Below are 16,687 nucleotides of genomic sequence, written 5' to 3'. Positions count from 1 at the left end.
GGAGGGATTTTGCAGACTGGGCGGGGGGATTTTGCAGACTGGGCAGGGGGTTGTGCAGACTGGGGGGGGAATCGTGCTGACTGGGGGGGATTGTGTAGACTTGGGGGGGTTGTGCTGACTGGGGGGATTGTGCAGATTGGGCGGGGGGGATTGTGCTGACTGGGGGGTGATTGTGCTGACTGGGGGGGATTGTGCAGCCTGGGGGGGACTGTGCAGACTGGGTGGGATTGTGCTGACTGGGGGGGGGGATTGTGCAGATTGGGCAGGGGGGTTTTGCAGACTGGGCTGGGGGGCTGTGCAAACTGGGGAGGGGGAAATTGTGCTGATGGGGGGGATTGTGCTGACTGGGCGGGGGAATTGTGTAGATATTGGGCTGGGGGGATTTTGCAGACTGGGGGGGAATCGTGCAGACTGGGGGGGTTGTTCTGACTGGGCGGGGAGGATTTTGCAGACTGGACGAGGGGATTTCGCAGACTGGGGGGGGGGGGGGGTGTGCTGACTGCGGGGGAATTGTGCTGACTAGGGGGGGGCATTGTGCTGACTAGGGGCGGGGAATTGTGCTGACTAAGGTTGAGCTCCGGCATGTTTGCAAGCTGCATGTGCCGAGCCCGCCAGGAACTCTGCACTGCACAGCGCTAATCACAAGCAGTGAGACATTTCCCGATGTGGGGCTGCAGAGATCGGGAAATGTCTCACTGCCTGTGATTAGCGCATTGCCGACTTCCTGGCGGGCTCAGCACACGCAGCTTGAGAACACGCCGGAGCTCATCCTTAGTGCTGACTGGGCGGGCGGGATTTTGCAGACTGGGGGAGGGGAATGTGCTGACTGGTGGGCTACATAGTGCTCTAGACGGTGATATGAGGGGAAGCCTGTAATGTACACAGTGCTCTGGACGATGGTATGAGGGGAGGCCTGTAATGTACACAGTGCTCTGGACGGTGGTCTGAGGGGAGGCCTGTAATGTACACGGTGGCCTGAGAGGAGGCCTGTAATGTACACAGTGCTCTGGATGGTGGTATGAGGGGAGTCCTGTAATGTACACAGTGCTCTGGACGGTGGTAAGAGGGGAGTCCTGTAATATACACAGTGCAGAGGAGAGGAGACCTGTAATGTACACAGTGCTCTGGACGGTGGTCTGAAAGGAGGCCTGTAATGTACACAGTGCTCCAGACGGTGGTCTGAGGGGAGGCCTGTAATGTACACAGTGCTCTGAGGGGAGGCCTGTAATGTACACAGTGCTCTGGACGGTGGTCTGAGTGGAGACCTGTAATGTACACAGTGCTCTGGACAGTGGTCTGAGGGGAGGCCTATAATGTACACAGTGCTCTGGGCAGTGGTATGAGGGGAGGCCTGTAATGTACACATTGCTAGGGACAGTGGTCTGAGGGGAGGCCTATAATGTACACAGTGCTCTGGACGGTGGTCTGAGGGGAGGCCTGTAATGTACACAGTGCTCTGGATGGTGGTAAGAAGTATCTTTCTTTTTTTTTATCTCATGGACGAAATGTGAGAAATAATGTATATATCATACAATCATTCCATAAACAAATACCACATACACTGCATATATAATTTGAGGAAAATATGCCTATAAAATAGTTTACCATTTGCCAATAGAAAAAAAAAAAACGTCCCTGGATTTCATTTTGCAAATCTGGTCACTTTAATCTAACAGGAAGCATGAGACTCTCCTTTAATGGTCATCTCAGGTTGGAAGAGGTCTGCAAGCACAATGTAAGGCTGATAACATCTATCCAAAAACTGAACTATCAGTTTTAGGTGGTCTGTTTTTTTTTGTTTCATTGTCATTCAGTAAGTGATTTGCCCTCCAGCATCCTTTTTTTTAGTGTTTTTCCAAACTACAGAAATGAATTATCTTATTACGAAGACAATGTTCCTGTGAATTGTGATGAGACGGTGGTGGTCTCTAACCACATAAAAAGACTGTAAACCCTCATGTGAAGCAGAGCATTTCTGAGAAGTCAGCCCACATCACCTGTTCACATATATAAACGTCTACTCCATCTCTGGCTGTAGACTGAAAGCTCGAGATGGCTTCAGAGAGATTCCTAACAATGAGGCATCTCCACTTACTCTCAGCTGTGTCCTTCCTTCTGCATATCAATGGCTGTAAGTACAGACTCACATATACTGTTATTTGTTTCTTTCTATGGTTGTTTGACAGTACCGGTAAACCTAAGACAAAAAGCTTAATTTATCTGAAAGAACTTCTTATATCATCCTCAAATATATATACCGGTATATTTTTTTATGCAAAGCCTCCCAATCTTTACATGTTTTACTTTTACATAATTTCTACAGGCGTCTTTTTGCTCTATGTTGTTTTAGGCTAAAGGAAGCTTGCCATTGACAAATGGCAATATCCTTTACTGGGATTACTGAACTAGATGTCAGCTGTATAATAGAGATTACACCTTCATACTATATCGTTTCTATTAGTCATTTTTAGAGTGCAACAAGAGATCATTGAATGAGCCACATCAATCATTGGGATTAATGTACTAAAGGCAAATAGACTGTGCACTTTGCAACTGCAGTTGCACTCATATTCTTTTCTTTTTTTTTCACAAGAAAGCACTCATTTTCACATTTTCACCAAGCTTAGGGAATGTGGTAAAGCTTCACTTTGTAAAGAATACCCAGTCAGGTGCAGTGGATAAAAAAAAAAAATGCAATTTTGCTTGCACATGATCGGATAATAGAAATCAGCAGAGCTTCAACACATTCAATAAGCTCTGGGGAAAATTAGTGTAACTACATTTGCAAAGTGCACAGCGTATTTGCCTTTAGTAAATCAACCCATTGCCTCCTAAAGTATATCTTTGGGCAAAACCTTTTTTTTTAGTTTGTGATAGAGTGGAGAAGGATTAGAACTTCTGTAAAGTTTCTATTGCTTTATGTGTCCCTCGCTTCTATTCGTACTAGAGACCCATGTACCCATTGTAAGAGCTTTCCCCAAAGCAAGAGGTAAGGGGAAATCCTCCAATGGGTACACCTAGTCTGGAACCAACTGCCTTAAAGGGGAATACATCTAACTTTGAGAAATTTCATCTAACTTCCTGTTGTGTCTCTGGAACAAGAAGTGAAGCAAAATAAATAAACTGACTGGGGTTTTAACCCCTCCCTGCTCTATCTAAGAAACAAAATAAAAAAATAAAAATAAAAAATTAGCTAAACATACACTTGAAGAAGCTCACGATCTAATGCATTTACCAGTTACATGGACACATACTAGGGCAAATTTACCTGGGGAGCAGTTTTTAATGCTGGTTTATTAGATTGTTGAGTGTAACTAGAAAGGAGATTAGGTTTCTGTTTGAGTTAAGCTGGCCATAGATGGATGGAAAATTATCCGATTCAGACCGGCTGAATTTTGATACATCTATGGCCATTCCCATTCAAACCACATCGATCTAATGATCATCTTCTCACGAACACGAATGTTGGAAAATTTACCTTCAATCAGCGCTGCAGCCAGTAGGCTGCAATGCTGATCAGTGTATTCTGACAGTGGAGGAGTCCCTCCTGCACAGCAGGAAGGATTCTTCAGGCTCCATTCACATCTAGGCGTCCCAGATCGTGGGATCCCCATGAATCTGCCCTTGATCCTGAAGCACGGCCAATTTGCAGGAAGCCCTTGCGATCCCCATCACTTCCAATGACATTCCGATCGTGAGTGCGATTTTGTCGCGATTGGGGTGCCATTGGTGTTCCAGAACTACTTTTGGGGGACAGGCGTATTGCAATTCTGTTTGCGGGATTTTAGTGTGATTTGTGGGGTGACAATCGCGCCAAAATCGCGCCACGATCGGAGTGCCATTGGTAGTGACGGGATCGCAAGGACGTTCCGCGATTTGCCGTGATTCGGGGTCGCGGGCATAATCAAGGTGATTCCGCTCACGATCCAGGATGCTTAGATGTGAACGGAGCCTAATACGGAGCCTAATACTCTATTGAATGTGTGGATGGGGGAATCCATTGACTTTTTTTTTTTTATCAACCCACTCGCTGATAAAAAATAAAAAAATCCATCTATGGCTAGTTTTAGAAGGCACAGTTCAGCACATTTGCAGGCTGCTACCTAGGGACAATGCTCTGGCTCCTGCATTGGTTATATCCCAGCCCCAGGTCCATATAGACATTCATTTGTGAGGCTGGAGGAAGAAAACAATGGACCACAAGTCCAGTGGTGTCATCACACTTATGCCCTATTCCGTTCTGTGAGTCGCTATGCCATCGTGGAAGATGGAACTTGTAGTCTCTCCATTCCCTGATAAAGTATCTGTAAATGGATGACGCAGCTGTGAGAGCACACAGGATGTTGCAGGGAGAAGCACCCTGCGATTCAGATAGGTCAGTGGTTCTCAACCCCAGTCCTAAAGTACCCCCAACGCGCCATGTTTTCAGGTTTTCCTTTACTTTGCACAGCTACTTTAAATCAATATCAATGACATGGTATTGATAAGAGCTATTTTATCTAAGGGAAGTTCCCAAAACATGGCCCATTGGGGGTTTATTGTTGTAGAAAAAAAGCAGATCACAGACATGGCCAAAAACTAAAGGCATTTCAAATGGCAACTTTCTGGCTTTAAGAAACACTAAACGAAATCAAGAAAAATAATTGTGGTGGCCAGTAACAGTTAGATTTATAGAACAAGCACAGGGAATAAATTATGGAATCACTCAATTCTGAGGAAAAAATTATGGAATCACCCTGTAAATTTTCATTACAAACACTAATGCCGCATACACACGATCGGACTTTACAGCATACTTGGTCCGGCGTACCGGATTTCGTCAGACAATTCGATCATGTGTGGGCTCCAGCAGACTTTGTTTTCTCAAAAGTTTGACGGACTTAGATTTGAAACATGTTTCAAATCTATCCGACGGACTCTAGTCCGGTCGAAAAGTCCACTCGTCTGTATGCTAGTCCGACGGACAAAAACCCACGCTAGAGCAGCTATTGGCTACTGGCTATGAACTTCCTTGTTTTAGTCCGGTCGTACGTCATCACGTATGAATCCGTCGGACTTTGGTTGATCATGTGTAGGCAAGTCCGTTCATTCGGAAAGTCCGTCGTAAAGTCCGTCAAAGTCCGCCGGGCAAAGTATGCCGTAAAGTCCGGTCGTGTGTACGCGGCATAACACCTGCATCAGATTAAATCTGCTTGTTAGTATGTAGGTAAAAAGGAGTGATCACACCTTGGAGAGCTGTTGCAACAAGTGGACTGAAATGAAGCATGGCTCCAACACCAGAGATGTCAATTGAAAAAAAGGAGAGGATTATCAAACTCCTTAAAGAGGGTAAATCATCACGCAGTGTTGCACAAGATGTTGGTTGTTCACAGTCAGCTGTGTCTAAAACATGGACCAAATACAAACAACATGGGAAGGTGGTTAAAGGCAAGCATACTGGTAGACCAAGGAAGACATCAAAGCGTCAAGACAGAAATCCAATCATCCACGGTCCACGATTGCCTTTCCTTAGCCCATTGTAACCTTGTTTTTTTGTGTTTAGGTGTTAGAGATGGCTTTCTTTTAGCTTTTCTGTATGTAAATCCCATTTCCTTTAGGCGGTTTCTTACAGTTCGGTCACAGATGTTGACTCCAGTTTCCTCCCATTTGTTCCTCATTTATTTTGTTGTACATTTTCTGTTCTCAAGGCATATTGCTTTAAGTTTTCTGTCTTGACGCTTTGATGTCTTCCTTGGTCTACCAGTATACTTGCCTTTAACCACCTTCCCATGTTGTTTGTATTTGGTCCATGTTTTAGACACAGCCGACTGTGAACAACCAACATCTTGTGCAACACTGTGTGATGATTTACCCTCTTTACCTACATACTAACAAGCAGATTTAATCTGATGCAGGTGTTAGTGTTTGTAATGAAAATTTACAGGGTGATTCCATAATTTTTTCCTCAGAATTGAGTGATTCCATAATTTATTCCCTGTGCTTGTTCTATAAATCTAACTGTTACTGGCCACCACAATTATTTTTCTTGATTTCTTTTAGTGTTTCTTAAAGCCAGAAAGTTGCCATTTGAATCTGCCTTTAGTTTTTGGCCATGTCTGTGATCTGCTTTTTTTCTACAACAATAAACAATTGAAGGAACATCCTCAGGGACTGGTGATTCCATAATTCTTGCCAGGGGTTGTAATACAGATTTATTTCACTTGATGAAACCTTTTAACTTTAGCATGGGTGCTGGGTTTACTGTGTTGCATTAGCAGCTCACTGAATGCTTAGACTTAGTGACTTGAACTGCTCTTTAATAACTTCAATGTACTTTAATCTACAGATGTATGTATGGAAATAATTGGAGGGAATATCGCTGCTCCCCACTCTAGACCTTACATGGTTTATCTGAAAGATCAAAAATTATGCGGCGGGGCGCTCATTAAACCTAACTGGATAATAACTGCTGCTCATTGTAACTTGTAAGTATATTACATTGCAGCCTTTGAGATACTGTAGCTGAAAGAAACAAATATAAAATATTTAATAACTATATTTCTATCCAAAATGTGCAAATATCTCAAGGTTTATGCAGGAAGGAAGGGGAGAAGAAAGGAAGAAATAAATGAATAATATATACTAGCAATGTGTGCCCATTTCTTGAATTGAGTGGTTTATTGTTTGGTTTACCTGTCTAGCTGTTTGTGCTGTCCATCTGGTTCACTGCTGAGTGCTGCATTTCCACCTGCTGGCGTGTCAGATGAAATGGATTCTATGGGCACCACAGCTCTAGAAGTTAATATTGGTAGTGTGAGTGGGAGGACAATTACATTTATTATCTCCTCTTAAAGTGGTAGTAAAGCCTGCTTTGTTATTTTTACCTACAGATAAGCCTATAATAAGCCTTACCTGTAAGTAAAATGAATATCACCTAAACGTGCACCATTTAGGAGATATTTACCCCGCATTCAGCTGCTGAAGTCATTGGCACATGCACTCTGAAGGGCCGGCTTACCACTGGAAGAGCTTCGTTCTAAGGTAAGTATTTCATAGTGTACAGGTTTTTTTTTTTATTCTGCAGCGGTTTACTACCACTTTTATAGGGAGAACTTTTTTCTAACTATTAATTTTGCAACCAAGTCACAGTAAATACTGTAAATCACGCCATTGTAAAGTAGCACAATTCAGAGCACAATATGCTAGTGGTGTGTCCCGTAGTCTGGGAGGCATTTATAATACACACGCAGGCTTTTAAGTATTTCATAACAGGAACTGCGACTAACTAATAATGAGTATAGAAAGTCTTATACATGTAACAGCTGTAACTAGTGGTATCTACAGGGCATGTATGATTCCCTAAAGTGGTTGTAAACCCTTACATATATTTATATAGGCTAGTATCCTGGAAGGGGGATCTGGGCTAGTATCCTGAACAGCAACCATCCATTATCCCTACAAAGGACTTTCTCAAGTGTGTACGGTGTATCATACATCATACAGTTATTCCACAGTTCAGTTAAAGAAGCTGTCCTCGTGGTATCTAATTGAATCTCAGCGCAGTGTTGCCAACCTACCAGATTGAAATATACTGACACAACACCCAAAATTTACTGGCACCGCCAAGTTTTTACTGGCAGTTCCAAAAGTTACAAAATTATAGTTATAAGTGCAAATTACTGTATTTAGGTTACAAATAAGTACAATGTGCAGTTAGGAATGTGATTTAGAGTAGATATTAAGGCAAAAAGTATATTTCTTATTTTATTTTTAATATAGTAAGTAGGGATGTTCACTGAACAGCGAACAATTTGGGGTGTTCGTGGCAAATTCGAAAGCCGCGGAACACCCTTTAAAAGTCTATGGGAGAAATCAAAAGTGCTAATTTTAAAGGCTTATATGCATGGTATTGTCATAAAAAGTGTTTGGGGACCTGGGTCCTGCCTCAGGGGACATGTATCAATGCAAAAAGAAGTTTTAAAAATGGACGTTTTTTCGGGAGTAGTGATTTTAATAATGCTTAAAGTGAAACAATACCTGGGGGGTGTCTACAGTATGCAGTCTGACAGCAAAATGACATTTCAAAGGAAAAAAAGTCATTGAAAACTACTCGCGGCTATAATGAATGGCGTGGGGGTCACCCTAAATTCCATAGCAGGCCCTTCAGGTCTGGTATGGATATTAAGGGGAACCCCGCGCCAAATTAAAAAAAAAAAATGGTGTGGGGGTCCCCCTCAAAATCCATACCAGACCCTTCAGGACTTGTCAAAAACCTTCTCTTGTGTTTTTTAACTTTTTTGACACTTCTTTTGTGAAACGGAAGGGGTACATTTGTACCCCATTACCAATTCACACAGGGGGGGCCGGAATCTGGGGGTCCCCTTGTTAAAGGGGGCTTCCAGATTCCGATAAGCCCCCCGCTCCGCAGACCCCCACAACCACCAGCCAAGGGTTGTGGGGATGAGGCCCTTCTCCCCATCAACATGGGGATAAGGTGCTTTGGGGGGCTACCTCAAAGCACCCTCCCAATGTTGAGGGCATGTGGCCTGGTACGGTTCAGGAGGGGGGGGCACGTTCTCGTCCCCCCCTCTTTTTCTGCGGCCTGCCAGGTTGCATGCTCGAATAAGGGTCTGGTATGGATTTTTGTGGGGACCCCACGCCATTTTATTTTTTAATTTTGGCACGGTGTTGCCCTTAAAATTCAGGTCTGGTATGGATTTTGAGGGGGACCCTCACGCCATTTTTTTTTTTAAATTTTGGAGCGGGGTTCCCCTTAATATTCATACCAGACCTGAAGGGCCTGGTATGGAATTTAGGGAGACCCCCACGCATTTTTTTTTTTTTTTATTTTGGTTGGGGATTCCCCTGTGGGGAAATCCCAAGCAGTTTTTATCAATGAACTTTTATGTGTATTGTCGTATTGACAATTCATTAATAGCCGCGAGTAGTTTTAAATGACTCTTTTTCCTTTGAAATGTAATTTTGCTGTCAGACTGTTCTAAACACAGGAAACATGCGCCCCTTTACAGGCATACTATAGACACCCCCCAGGTACGAAATTTAAAGGAATATTACACTTTTATTGTTTCACTTTAAGCATTATTGAAATCCCTGCTCCTGAAAAAATGGCCCTTTTTAAAAATTCTTTTTGCATTGATACATGTTCCCTGGGGCAGGACCCAGGTTCCCAAACACTTTTTATGACAATAACTTGCATATAAGCCTTTAAAATGAGCACTTTTGATTATTCATGTTCGTGTCCCATAGACTTTAACGGTGTTCGCAAGTTCTGCTGCGAACCGAATCGGGGGGTGTTAGGGCTCATCCCTAATAGTAAGTAGCTCAGGGACAGGACTCAGGAGGGCAATACATTAGAATGGGTGATGCACACATGAAATTGACTCTCACAGTGATACTGACAGCATTGTGCAGCAGCACCGACACAACATGCCCCCTCCTGAGTCACAGTGACATTCTCTCTCCATGCCAGGTGGTCCCTTCAGTCCTCTCCAGTCCAAACAGCACTTAAGTGGTTAAAAAAAAACAAAAAACGTTTAAATCAACTTTTAATTTCCTTTCAGTAACTTTTAATATTTTGATTTCAGAGGAAATACGACGAAGGCTCTCTTAGGTCTTCACTCACTGAGTGACATTACAAACCAGCAGCAGGTGATTCGCATTAAACGTGCTATTAAATACCCTTGTTTTGACAGAGTTTTAAAGATAAATGACCTACAACTGTTAGAGGTAAGAATAACAACATTTATTTCTTTAATTGTCGGTAGGTCTTTTGTTATTAGAAGAAAAGACCATATTTGTAGAGGAAAAAACAGTAGCATCCTGTAAAAGAAGCAGCTAATACTCACCTTTTTAGTAGTCAGTGTGGTCAATCTTTGCTGTCTTGCAGATCTGTGTACTCCACTGCTTTTGGGTGTTTTGGATAACAAATCCTCTGCTGGATGCTGTGGTTCCTCCTGCTGTGGTTTTTCCTGCCAACCCATATATTACTACTGTGTCCTGTGGCAGGGAACAGTGGGTGATCATCATAGCACCCAGTGGGGGATCAAGGATCTGACACACCCAGAAGTCATGGATGACCATGGTGTTGGCAGACTTGCAAGACAACAAAAATTTACACACTACATGCTAAGTATTAAATTATTAAACTGCTTTTCAACAGGATGCTAATGACTTTATTTCATTACTGATAGGGTCACTTTAAAGAATAAGCCTGACTCAAGTTTTTATCAATTAGTTCTTTTCCCCATCTAAAGATGCCCATAGATGGATCGAAATTTTGATCCATCCTTGGTCGTTCCCGCTTAACAAAAGTCGATCTAAGGCCCCGTGCACACGATCGGACTTTCCGATGGGAAATGTTCAATGTCAGGCTATTGGTGGTAAATCCGACCGTGTGTACGCTCCATCGGACAATTGTTGTCAAACTTTCCGCCAACAAATGTTGGCTAGCAGGTTCTCAAGTTTTCTGTGGATAAATGTGTGTTGTCCGATTTTCCGAGCGTGTGACACAAGTCCGTCGGACAAAAGTCCAAAGTAGAAACATGCATGCTCAGAAGCAGAAGCGGTCGGTCTTGTAAACTAGCGCTCGTAATGGAGAATTAACATTCTTGACGCGGCAAATTATGAAATCTCTAAATGCAGTGCACATTCTCTTCTTCTTTAATGGGATAATAATGAAGCTGCTTTGTTGGTGATACTGATGGAGTTATTGCAAACAAATTTTCCAAGGCTTTTTTTTCTAGTGATATCAAGAATAATATTATTATGCTTTTTTTTTTTTTTTTTTTTTTTTATTTGGGCAAGTTACCACAACACCATTATCCCGTAGTTTTTAAGATCAAAGATAGAACTATGTTGGTGTCCCTTGTCAATATTACATTGTATTTTATAAAATGTAACTGCCTACTCCCAAACTGTCAATGGAAGTAAAACACATAGCCAAGTATTATTCTACACAATTTTTTTTATTGTGCATTAAAAAAAAGAAAACAAATAAAATTAGACATGCTATCTGCCAATAGAACTTAACCAAAAAGTGCATTCTATGCATCCAAAAATATAGAAAATATACCAAATCAAATCATTATTCAACCAAAAAATAATGTCAAAGCAATAACTCCAAGGCCAATAATAAATAACACGTTATCTCCTCTGATTCCGCAACATGTCTGGTTGACAAACGGCCGTTCAGAAATGAACTGAAAGCACGAAATGAAAAGCGCGAATCAATACTCACCAAACTTCTACTAACACGAAATTAGCAGAAGGAGCCCAAAGGGTGGCACTAAAGAGCTGAAAAACCACGTAGTACGTCACTACGTTCGTAATTGTTGGCCAACAAATGTGTGGACGTGTGTATGCAAGACAAGTTTGAGCCAACGCCCTTCGGACAAAAGTCCACGGTTTTGTTGGCCAACAATCCAATCGTGTGTACGAGGCATAACAATAGATTTCTGTTGAACAGGACTGTTGAAAAATTTTTTCTTGATCAGCTGGCTGAAGCCAAACGGCTTTAGCCACTGGTCAGTGTATTTTGACAGTGGAGGAGTCCCGCTGTCAGAATACAATGGCACAGCAGGAAAGATTCCTACAGTACATGCAGCTTGATTATGTTTGTTTTGTTCAATCAGCCCTCAGGCTAATCAAGAAACAAAATCAAAATCATCTCTGGCCAGCCTTAGTATCCCAGATAGCAAGAATAACTTGCCACATATTTGTGGCAGTGTTGAATTGTAAGTCTGTTAACTTGCTGCACATCTTCCCTGGCAAGTTGTACACTTGCAGAGCACTTGAAGCACAAGTTCTAGTTGACATTTTTCCAAATTATAGCAAATTTGCATGGCAAGTCTCTGGCAAAAGCAAAGTTGCAGTGGTGAGTCTAAAGCAAGAGCTCTGCAAGTTTACAGCATGAAAATTCAGCCACAGTGATCCCTGTGGTGGGATGACTATTGCACAACATAACTGAACCAGAACTTGCAGCAGACTTGCAGAATGTTTGCAAAGAAAGTTGATCTGGAGTCATGTAATGCGGACTTGCTGCAATTGTGCAACAAACTTGTGAAGCCTGGCAAGTCTAGCAATACACGATTTCCCTCTCCTTCCTCCATGGCGCCCAACAACACAGCTAGCAAGGAGACAGCTACTTTGACAGAAGGCACTTTTCTCCATCTCCAGGCACTTAACGGCTTGCCTGGTACATTTATGTTTGACTATCCCCTTCCCCTGCATTTTTCAAGCAGGTGCTTGGAGTCGCACTTAGAGGAGAAAAGTGCCGTCTATCAACACAGCCATTTTCTTAATAGCTTGTGTTGTTGGCAGCCATGGAGGGATAAGGGGGACCCTGTCTAACCGCACAACTGGTCCAAAGCTGGCCATACATTGAATCTCCCGCTGTGGCTAATGGCGGCTATTTTGGCAGCTGGTCCTGCTGGCTATTTTGACTCTACTTCTCCTATGGATCACAGGAGTGCAGTTTGTTCTGCACTCCTGTGACCTGTTTTTAGTGGACAGCAGGCTAAAGCCTTTCTCAGCTTTCCGAGGCAGTGAGCAGGGATCTGATGTCAAACACTGTACTGCATAGAGCAGGGAGCTGAGTATAATCTGAGACCTGAGTGGAGGTAAAGGACACACCCCCTTCTACACAGTCTCATAGGGAAACTTGCACAGCTGAGGCTGTCCATCGCCTACTGTGTGCTATAGAGTGGGCAGGGCCATCTCCCAGGATTGCTTGGTGTTTTACAAAATGTTTCATTATGAATACAAAAAGCAGTGGACTAAGTATTTTTTCAGTAAATGTTATTTTTTTGTTTACAGCTGGAGAAACCAGCCAAGTTAAACAAGTTTGTGTCAACCCTGCCGCTACCAAAACAAGAGGAAAATGTGAAACCGGGAACACAGTGCAGCACTGCTGGGTGGGGGGTCACTGATAGAAAGAAAGCAAAACCATCAGATGTCCTACGTGAGGTCAACCTGACCATTGTAGATCATAAAAAATGCAGCAAAGCATACAGTAAGATAAAACAAACAATAACCAGCAGTATGATATGTGCAGGACCACTTAAAAGGCGCAAAGATGACACTTGCCAGGTAAGAATCCATAATCTTTTTTTTTAATAGTACCTGTTGATCCTGCCATGAAAGTCTTTGTGTAGGTATTTCCTGTTACAAAGTGACCACTGTTTTCCAGTTGTGCTCCTGCATTGTCACTTTGGTGTTGACTACAATGTGCAGTCCACCATTGCCACTATCAGGAACGTGGTTCTGTGCAAAATGTGTGGCTGAATTAGACTGGAAGAAGATATAAAAGTATATATATATATATATATATATATATATATATATATATACACTATATTACCAAAAGTATTGGAACACCTGCCTTTACATGCACATGAACTTTAATGGCATCCCAGTCTTCGTCCGTAGGGTTCAATATTGAGTTGGCCCACCCTTTGCAGCTATAACAGCTTCAACTCTTCTGGGAAGGCTGTCTGCAAGGTTTAGGAGTGTGTCTATGGGAATGTTTGACCATTTTTCCAGAAGCACGTTTGTAAGGTCAGATACTGATGTAGAAGGCCTGGCTCGCAGTCTCCACTCTAATTCATCCCAAAGGTGTTCTATCAGGTTGAGGTCAGGACTCTGTGCAGGCCAGTCAAGTTCTTCCACCCAAAACTTGCTCATCCACGTCTTTATGGACCTTGCTTTGTGCACTGGTCCAAATCATTTGGTGGAGGGGGGTTTATGGTGTGGAGTTGTTTTTCAGTGGTTGGGCTTGGCCCCTTAGTTCAAGTTAAGGCATCAGCATACCAAGACATTTTGGACAATTTCATGCTCCCAATTTCATGGAAACAGTTTGGGGATGGCCCCTTCAACCAACATGACTGCACACCAGTGCACAAAGCAAGGTCCATAAAGACACGGATGAGCGAGTTTGGGGTGGAGGAACTTGACTGGCCTGCACAGAGTCCTGACCTCAAACCGATAGAACACCTTTGGGATGAATTAGAGCGGAGACTAGAAGCCAGGCCTTCCAAGATCAGTACCTGACCTCACAAATGCACTTCTGGAAGAATGGTCAAACATTCCCATAGACACACTCCTAAACCTTGTGGACAGCCTTCCCAGAAGAGTTGAAGCTGTTATAGCAAAGGGTGGACCAACTAAATATTGAACCCTACAGACTTGTGCCGCGTACACACGATTGGAATTTCCGACAGGAAATGTTTGATGTGAGCTTGTTGTCAGAAAGTCCGACCATGTGTATGCTCCATCGAACATTTGCTGTCGGAATTTCTGCACACAAATGTTTGAGAGCAGGTTCTCAAATTTTCTGACAACAAAACTTGTTGTCTGATCGTGTGTACACAAGTCCGTTGCACAAAAGTTCACAAATGCTCTGAATCATGCAGAAGACTATTGAACTGGCTATAGAACTTCCTTTTTCTCGGCTCGTTGTACATGTTGTACGTCACCGCGTTATTGACGTTCGGAATTTCCGACAACATTTGTGTGACCGTGTGTATGCAAGAAAAGTTTGAGCCAACACGGTTTTGTTGTCGAAAAATCCGATCGTGTGTACAGGGCACAAGACTGGGATGCCATTAAAGATTATGTGCGTATAAAGGCTGGCGTCCCAATACTTTTGACAATATAGTGTATATACAGAGATTAGGTGGATTGTGGTCAGTGCATACAGTTTTGGAAGGTATGGAGGCGAAAGCAAATATTGATTATGCCACTAGATTATGTACAAGTCTTGATGCATTTTTTGCCGTTGGTCGAAGTCTTATTATTATTGATTTTTTTTTTTTTTTTATGAAAGAGAATTCACTGACGTATCTAATCCTTTTTAGGGTGACTCTGGTGGACCACTGATCTGTAACAACAAGTTCACAGGTGTTGTCTCTTTTGGGAATAAATGTGCAGATCCCAAATTCCCCGGTGTCTACACCTTCCTGACAAAGAATTATCTCCAATGGATCACAACAGTCACTGGAGGAGCTTCATTCTAACTCAAAGTATACAGACATAATCTTCTCATGAACTTTGATGAACGATAATTACAAAAAAATGAAACCGTATGCCGTGCACTGTGTAGGGGTTTGTTTGGACTCATGCACCTGGCTATAAGGTGAACGTACATCTTCCAGAGCCTCCATTAAAACTATCTTTGGACCCACAGCTGCTGCTAGACATCTATTAGAAGATGTGGCGGTGCGCAGTGCGCAGTGCGCAGTTATCTGCCAGGTATTGCCTAAAGCACCCGCGCATGCACAAATGTTTGCTCACAATTGTGGTGGAGATTTTGAAATCCATATTTATATCATGGAGCTCCAAGGGAACCATTGCAAGGACTCTAATTAAAGTACCATGCCCCATTGAATATATATATATATATATATATATATATATATATATATATATATAAATTAAGGAGGAATGATAACAATCTAATTTATTTAAACTTACTATTGTACAGAAAAGAAACTTGTATTAATCCAAGGTTAGCAACTATAACATAACTGTTACAACCTAAAAAACAACAATGTTACCAATGATACAAAATATTGCTATAATGGTCATACACATGCTATCAAGTTATTACCTACGATAGAAAAAAAAGTTAGAGAGAAGAGACATATAGATAATACAGATGCATTACTTAGACAGCCCTTATGTTACCATGTTTCATTTAGACCGTGAGCCGAACAGAGCTAGCATCTGTAGGCTTTTGTTTTTATGTTGTTAGAATACCCCATTCCTACCAATAAAAACTCAGGATCACCTCATTGGTTCAGAAGTGGCATTGAATTCTGATTGGCTGTAAGTTCTGTTCTAGTTTGTCATCATGCTTCCCACCTAAGCGAGAGGCTATCTACGGTGCCTCTGTGTCTGAAAACCTGAGTACCTGTTTAACCACCTCAATACAGGGCATTTTCACCCCTTTCCTGCCCAGGCCATTTTTCAGCTTTCAGTGCTATCACACTTTGAATGACAATTGCGCGGTCATACAACACTGTTCCCAGATGAAATTGTTATAGTTTTTTCCCACAGATAGAGCTTTCTTTTGGTGGTATTTGATCGCCTCTGCGGTTTTTTTTTTTTGCGCTATAAACAAAAGAAAAGTGACAAGTTTGAAAAAAAACACAATATTTTTTACTTTTTGCTATAATAAATATCCATTTTTTTTTCTTTAAAACACATTTTTTCCTCAGTTTAGGCCGATATGTATTCTTCTACATATTTTTGGTAAAAAAAAAATCGCAATAAGCGTATATTGATTGATTGGTTTGCGCAAAAGTTATAGCGTCTACAAAATAGGGGATACATTTATTGCATTTTTATTTATTTATTCATTATTTACTAGTAATGGCGGCGATCTGCCATTTTTATCGTGACTGCGATATTGCGGCGGACATATCAGACACTTTTGACACATTTTTGGGACCATTCACATTTATACAGTGATCCGTGCTATAAAAATGCATTGATTACTGTATAAATGTGACTGACAGGGAAGGGGTTAACACTAGGTGGTGATCGAGGGGTTAACTGTGTTTGCTAGGGAGTGTTTCTAACTGTAGGGGGAGGGGACTCACAAGGGGAGGAGACCGATCGGTCTTCCTCTGTACTGGGAAAACACCATCGGTCTCCTCTCCTCTGACAGGACCGTGGATCTGTGTGTTTA

At 42.2% G+C, this 16,687-nt stretch overlaps 1 protein-coding gene across 1 annotated transcript; it reads left to right on the top strand.

Annotated features, from left to right (window-relative positions):
* Window positions 1-1,988: 1,988 nt before the first annotated feature.
* Window positions 1,989-16,687, top strand: LOC141133223 (granzyme A-like). The gene is made up of 5 exons (XM_073622465.1): window positions 1,989-2,131; window positions 6,326-6,464; window positions 9,585-9,726; window positions 12,814-13,086; window positions 14,853-16,687. Exons 1-5 carry the CDS (start codon window positions 2,053-2,055, stop codon window positions 15,009-15,011), a joined length of 792 nt encoding a protein of 263 aa, XP_073478566.1. The 5' UTR covers window positions 1,989-2,052; the 3' UTR covers window positions 15,012-16,687.

This window comes from Aquarana catesbeiana, linkage group LG01 (assembly GCF_042186555.1).
Source record: "Aquarana catesbeiana isolate 2022-GZ linkage group LG01, ASM4218655v1, whole genome shotgun sequence".
Lineage (NCBI taxonomy): Eukaryota > Metazoa > Chordata > Amphibia > Anura > Ranidae > Aquarana > Aquarana catesbeiana.
The sequence above is the reverse complement of the archived record's forward strand: the minus strand, read 5'-3'. Positions and strand labels throughout refer to the sequence as shown.

What these genes read in the sequence shown, in the direction of transcription:
- LOC141133223 (XM_073622465.1), top strand. Translation starts at nt 2,053, where the DNA reads ATGGCTTCAGAGAGATTCCTAACAATGAGGCATCTCCACTTACTCTCA. An exon ending in ACTGCTGCTCATTGTAACTT is followed by an intron (nt 6,465 to 9,584) that starts GTAAGTATATTA and finishes TTTTGATTTCAG; the next exon opens with AGGAAATACGACGAAGGCTC. An exon ending in ATGACCTACAACTGTTAGAG is followed by an intron (nt 9,727 to 12,813) that starts GTAAGAATAACA and finishes TTTTGTTTACAG; the next exon opens with CTGGAGAAACCAGCCAAGTT.